Below are 6101 nucleotides of genomic sequence, written 5' to 3'. Positions count from 1 at the left end.
CTCCTTGAGTCCGGACTGCTAGATTACAACCCTGCAGTTCGTCCCATTGAATCCTCAAGGCCGAACTCTGAACTTGGTATGCCGAGCTTGCCTCACCCCTTTTTCCTCTAACCTTGTGATGACCCCTATTTTTATTTTGCAGCCATGGTTTGCGGGTTTGCAAGCAGCGTGAAGTGCAAGTCCAAGGGCCGAGCCCATGCTCTTGAGGCCGCCCAGAGTTCGAGACCTACCACCCCTGCCGTGGCAGGGCCTGCCTCGGAAGATCCAGCCCCAGTGATCGAGCTGGAGTCTTTTGGGGGGTCCCTCGAGGGAGAAGCGCCCCAGGGATCACACCGAGGCGGTGGACGCCCTGCCTTTGGGCAAGGAGGTGAGGGAGGAAGCCCCTCTGAAGCGAAGAAGGAAGAAAAAGAAGGCGATCTCCCCCTCGGAGGTCGGAGCTTGCAGGGTCTTACCTGCAAGTTTCGCAGATCGGGTGGACGATCCTGCTGCCAAGATGGGCGGGACGTCCGACGTGACGACGCGGTTCAGAGTTGAGCCGTCAAGTTCCGGGGTGAGGGACCATGTGTCCCGCATCTCAGCTGCAAGTTTGGACCGCTGCCTAAGAAGGGCGTCCAAATTTGTGAGCGACCCTGGGTCCGTTCTGCAGAGGACCATCGATTACGCCGCCGAGGTAAGACTAGTGTCCCCATTTTTGCTTAATTTCGCCCAACAGGTAGTTCGGTTTAACTTTTTCCTTGTACCGTTTCTCAGGCGTTCGTTGCTTCCATTCAATCGGCTCTGGCTGTAAAGGCCGAGCTGGATGGGAGGGAAGTTCTGGCAGCGAGGGAGAAAGAGGAGTTCTCTGCTGCCTTGGAGGCTGCTTCCTCCACCATGAAGGATGAGCTGCTGAAGGCTCACTCTGAGGTGGAGATTTTGAAGGCCGAGGTGGAGTCCCAGGCCGAGCTGCTGAAGAAGGAAGAGGACAGGCGCAAGGCCCAACTCCGAGCTGCCCACGCTATCACCAGGGGCTTGGAGAAGGAGAAGTTCCAGCTCCTGAAGGAGAAGGACGACATGCTCCAGGCGCTTGAAGCGAAGGATAAGGAGCTGGAGCATGCGACTGCCGAGCTGGAGACGGCAAAGGAGCGCCTCAGCAATGGAGTCCTATTGGAGGAATCGTTTAGGCAACATCCTGACTTCGATGGATTTGCCAAAGACTTTTCTGACGCGGGCTTCAAGTTCTTCATGAAGGGCATTGCTTCCGACATGCCCGACCTTCAGATCGATCTCAGCGGTCTGAAAAGGAGGTATGCCGAGAAGTGGGCGTCTGGGCCTGGCGGCACCCCTGGCCCCCAAGCGTTGGTGGATCAGTATGTCAGAGATCTGGACTCTGACTACTCCGATCTCGAAGAGGACCAGGTCGGCGCCACTCAAGAGGGCGCTCCTCAAGCAGGCTCTTAGGCGACCACCCTTCACGAGGCTTTTCGCTGTCCTTCTTCCCTTTTCTTTTGTTTTCTGCTTGTCAGGGTAGAGCTGCAAGGTCTATAAGCCTTGGCTCTGCTCTCCATTAATGAAGAAGCTTTGTTTGATTTTACTTTGGTGTCGGCAACATCTTTCATTTCTTTGCCTTTTCCTTGAACTGCAGTCAATGTCACCTCGCACCTCTTAAGCCTTTGAGGTCGCGCCTTCAGTTAAAATAGTTATAAGTTTGAGTTTGAATCTCTTAATGTTCAATACATTGCACCAACTCTGGATTTTTAACATTTCACCCTTAACTTAAAAAAGGTTAAAAGGCTAAAATCCTAAGTCCGTAGCTATTCTTCATATCGTTCCTCGTACCCCCAAGTTCGGAGGCTTGACCATTTTGAACTTTTCACATCGCTCCTTTGCCTTGAAGGTTTGAATTTTAAGTTCGTCAGTGGTTTTGGCATCGCACCTCGTACCCTTAGGCTTCAGAGGATTGAATTTGAACCAACTGCTGGAATGTGATCGCGTGGGAGTCCGTGGCCCCCATTTAATTTCTGGTCGAACTCGGAAGCATGAAATTAAATCATCACATTTATTCCGATCATAATTCTTTTGGAACAGCCTTTACAGATTCATTGAAAATCCTTTTGGCATTTCAAGGATAATAACGCTTCAGGTGCTCCGCGTTCCACGGGTGCGCGAGGACGTCTCCTTTCAGATCGGCCAATATGTACGTCCCAGGTCGGACTATGCCCTTGATCTCAAACGGGTCCTCCCAGGCCGGATCAAGGGCACCCACATGCGTTTGGACCCTTCTTAAGACCAGATGTCCGACCTGAAAGGCCCGAGGTAGAACGCGGGCATTGTAATGTCTGGCCATTCTGCCCTGATATTCCGCCAGGCGTAGCTGGGCCATTGCTCTTCTTTCTTCCAACAAGTCGAGGTTGAGGAGCAGCTCTTCATCATTTGTCGTAGGCTCGTAATGCTCTACTCTGTCAGATGGCATACCGATCTCAACCGGGACTACAGCTTCGGAGCCGAAGGCCAGGGAGAACGGGGTCTCACCCGTCGACTCTCGTTGGGTGGTCCGGTACGACCATAGAACCTCTGGTAGCTCCTCGGCCCACCTGCCTTTCTTGGAGTCCAGTCTAAGTTTGATGCCTCGCTTGATGATCTTGTTGACTGCCTCCACCTGCCCATTTGCTTGCGGATGTGCGGGGGACGAGCTAAGATGACTTATGCCAAGTTTGCTGCAAAAGTCTTTGAACTTGGCGTTGTCAAACTGCTTCCCATTGTCTGTCACTACGGCCTGCGGTATACCAAAGCGACATATGATATTCGTCCATACGAAGGACGTGACCCTGGATTCCGTTATGTGGGAGAGCGTTTCGGCCTCGGCCCACTTGGTGAAGTAATCCACAGCAACCACAGCGAACTTGGTCTGGCCCTTGCCCAAAGGGAAGGGACCAATGATATCTACCCCCCACTGCGCGAATGGCCATGGGGCCGAGATGGGGGTGAGCAGCTCGGGAGGTTGGTGGATTATGGTTCCGTAGCGTTGGCAATTGTCGCAAGTTCTAACGAACTTCTTGGCGTCCTGGCTGAGGGTCGACCAATAGTATCCTTGTCGGATCACTTTGGCTGACAGCGACCGGGTGCCTGAGTGATTGCCGCACACTCCTTCGTGGATTTCTCTGAGGACGTACAGGCCCTCTTCAGGGGTTAGGCATCTCAATAGAGGCAGAGAAAAGCCACGTCGGTACAATGCCCCATCTCGGACCACGAACCGAGCTGCCCGCCTTGCGAACTTTCTGCGCTCCTTGGGGTCTTGTGGTGAGTTGCCCCTAATGAAATCCGCGATCGGGTCCATCCATGAGGATTCTGGAGCGCCGATCTCCATCAGATCTGGCTCTAAGATCGAGGGATTATCTAGGATCTCGACAGGGACCGACCTGGCCAGGTCGGTCTCGTACGCCGATGCTAACTTGGCCAAGGCGTCAGCATTAGAATTTTCTGCTCGCGGAATCCGGCTTACTTCGTAAGTTCGAAACTGGGTGAGGTACGATCTGACCTTGCCCAAATACTTCTCCATTCGCGTGTCTTTGGCTTGGTACTCGTCCTTGATCTGGCTCACAACCAGCTGGGAGTCACTGAAGACCTTAACACAGGAGACCCCCAATGCTCTAGCGATTCGCAGGCCGGCAATAAATGCTTCATACTCAGCCTCGTTGTTAGAAGTCTGGAAGCCGAACCGCAAGGCATACTCAAATCGCTCGCCCCCTGGTCCGAGCAAGAGGACCCCGGCTCCGTACCCCTTCTCATTGGAGGATCCGTCGACATAGACTGTCCAAGGTAGGTCGGACTCGCTCAGCTCGGAGGGTGGTGTGAGCTCGGCTATGAAATCTACCGCTGCTTGTCCTTTCAACGCAGTTCTGGGTTCGAACTGGATGTCGTACTCACTTAGCTCTATTGCCCACTTCATTAGGCGTCCAGAAGCTTCCGGCTTATGGAAGACGCTTTTTAGGGGCAAGTTAGTGAGCACCACCACCGTATGGGCTTGGAAGTATGGTCTGAGCCGTCGGGCTGAGGTGACCAAAGCGAGAGCCAACTTCTCCATCTGAGGGTATCTAGTCTCGGCTTCGGTCATAGCCTTGCTTGTGTGGTAGACCGGGTTTTGCCGCGCTTCCTCTTGCCTGATTAGGACCGAGCTGACGGCACTGTCAGACACTGCTAAGTACAATTGGAGTTTGTCCCCCAGCATGGGCTTGGCGAGCAAAGGTGCCGAACAGAGGTAACTCTTCAATTGCTGAAACGCTTGCTCGCACTCCGCTGTCCATTCAAACGGCCCTTTCTTTCGTAGGATTTTGAAGAAAGGAAGGCACTTATCTGTCGCTCTTGAAACAAACCAGCTCAGGGCCGCAACCCTGCCATTGAGACACTGAAGCTGCTTCAGCGTCTTCGGTGCCTCCATCTCGATCACGGCTTTAATCTTTTCGGGGTTGGCCTCGATTCCCCGGTTATTCACCATGAAGCCGAGGAATTTTCCCGAGGAGACTCCAAAGGCACACTTAGCAGGGTTGAGCTTCATTTGATATGCCCTCAGAACCTCGAAGGCTTCGGTCAGGTCGGAGAGATGCGACTTAGACTGCTTGCTCTTGACAAGCATGTCGTCCACATACACTTCCATATTCCGGCCGATCTGCTTGGCGAACATTTTGTTCACCATTCTCTGGTAGGTCGCTCCTGCGTTCTTTAACTCGAAGGGCATGACCTTGTAGCAGTACATACCTTGGTCTGTTATGAAAGCGGTATGACCTTCAGCTGGGACATGCATCTTGATTTGGTTGTACCCAGAGTAGGCGTCCATGAAGGTGAGCAGTTCGTGCCCGGCTGTGGCGTCCACGAGCTGATCAATCCTCAGCAGTGGGAAGCAATCTTTCGGGCATGCCTTATTTAAGTTCGTAAAATCTACGCACATTCTCCACTTGCCGTTAGATTTTTTAACTAATACAATATTGGAGAGCCACTCGGGATACGAAATTTCTCTTATGTATTCAGCTTTCAAAAGTTTGTTAACTTCCTCAACAATTACATCACTCCTCTCCTTGTTTATAGGTCTTCTCTTTTGTTTCACAGGTCGGAATGATGGATCTATGCTGAGGCGATGCGTCATAATTCACGGGTCAATGCCAGGCATGTCCTCATGGGACCACGCAAAGACGTCCGAGTTGGATCTGAGGAAGTGGATTAGCTCCTCTCTGTCGGTGGCCCCCAGCTTGGTTCCTATGCTTACCTGCTTCTTGGGACTAAGCAGAGGAACAAGCTCGAGCTCCTCAGTGGGTGCGGCAAACTCCTTCCTCGGCAGGTCGGCCTCGAACTCGAGCGTCCCATCCCTACCGGCGAGAGTTTCGAGGGCGCAGACCGATGAGTCTTTGAGTGCGGAGGCATAACACTCCCTCGAAGCGGTCTGTTCTCCTCGGACCGTGCCCACGCCATTGGGGGTGGGATACTTCAAAACTTGATGAAGTGTTGAGGGAATGGCCCGAAATGAGTGGATGATGGGTCTCCCAAAGATGGCGTTATAGGCCGATCTACCGTCAATTACCACGAACTCGGCCATTTGAGTGACCCGAGTTCGGTCCTGCCCCAGCGTGACCGGCAAGTCGATGCAACCCTCTGGGATGACCGATTCTCCAGAGAACCCAACCAGCGGTGTCGGACTTCTCTTCAATTGCGACCTCGTCCATCCCAAGGCGAGGTAGGTCGGTAAGGACAGGATGTTAGCGGATGCGCCCCCGTCTACCAGCACTCTCCTGACCACCACATGATCAATCAAGGAAGCAATCACAAGTGCATCATTGTGGGGCAGGTGGACCTCCTCCAAGTCTGCACCGTCGAAGGTGATTGGGCAGGTCGGCCCCTGCTCCCTGATGATGCACACCTCGCGCCTGGCTGCACGGGCTAACTCCTTTCTTTTATGTCCGGACTGACCCCCGCTTGGCCCTCAAAAAATGGTATTGATGACCGCAGGTCGGTCGGTGCGCCGGGGTGGCGTCCTTGAATGCTTTCGCTCTTCCTTTTCCTCTGCTGAGCTGGTCCTGAGCTTTCCCACAAACTTCTTGAAGTAGCCATCTTGAATTAGATTCTCAATTTGGCGC

General features: G+C 53.2%; 1 protein-coding gene across 1 annotated transcript; it reads left to right on the top strand.

The window, feature by feature from the left end:
* The first annotated feature begins 327 nt into the window (after positions 1-327).
* LOC148210055 (uncharacterized) lies at positions 328-2156 on the top strand. Its single transcript, XM_088126389.1, has 2 exons — positions 328-670; positions 751-2156. The coding sequence occupies exons 1-2, from the start codon at positions 494-496 to the stop codon at positions 1435-1437; spliced, it is 864 nt and encodes a 287-aa protein (XP_087982515.1). The 5' UTR covers positions 328-493; the 3' UTR covers positions 1438-2156.
* Positions 2157-6101: the final 3945 nt, after the last annotated feature.

The sequence above is a fragment of the Momordica charantia genome (assembly GCF_013281855.1).
Source record: "Momordica charantia cultivar OHB3-1 chromosome 7 unlocalized genomic scaffold, Mcharantia_2.0 BLBB01000007.1, whole genome shotgun sequence".
Taxonomy (NCBI): domain Eukaryota; kingdom Viridiplantae; phylum Streptophyta; class Magnoliopsida; order Cucurbitales; family Cucurbitaceae; genus Momordica; species Momordica charantia.
Note: the sequence above shows the minus strand (reverse complement) of the source record. Positions and strands in the feature narration are given on the sequence as shown.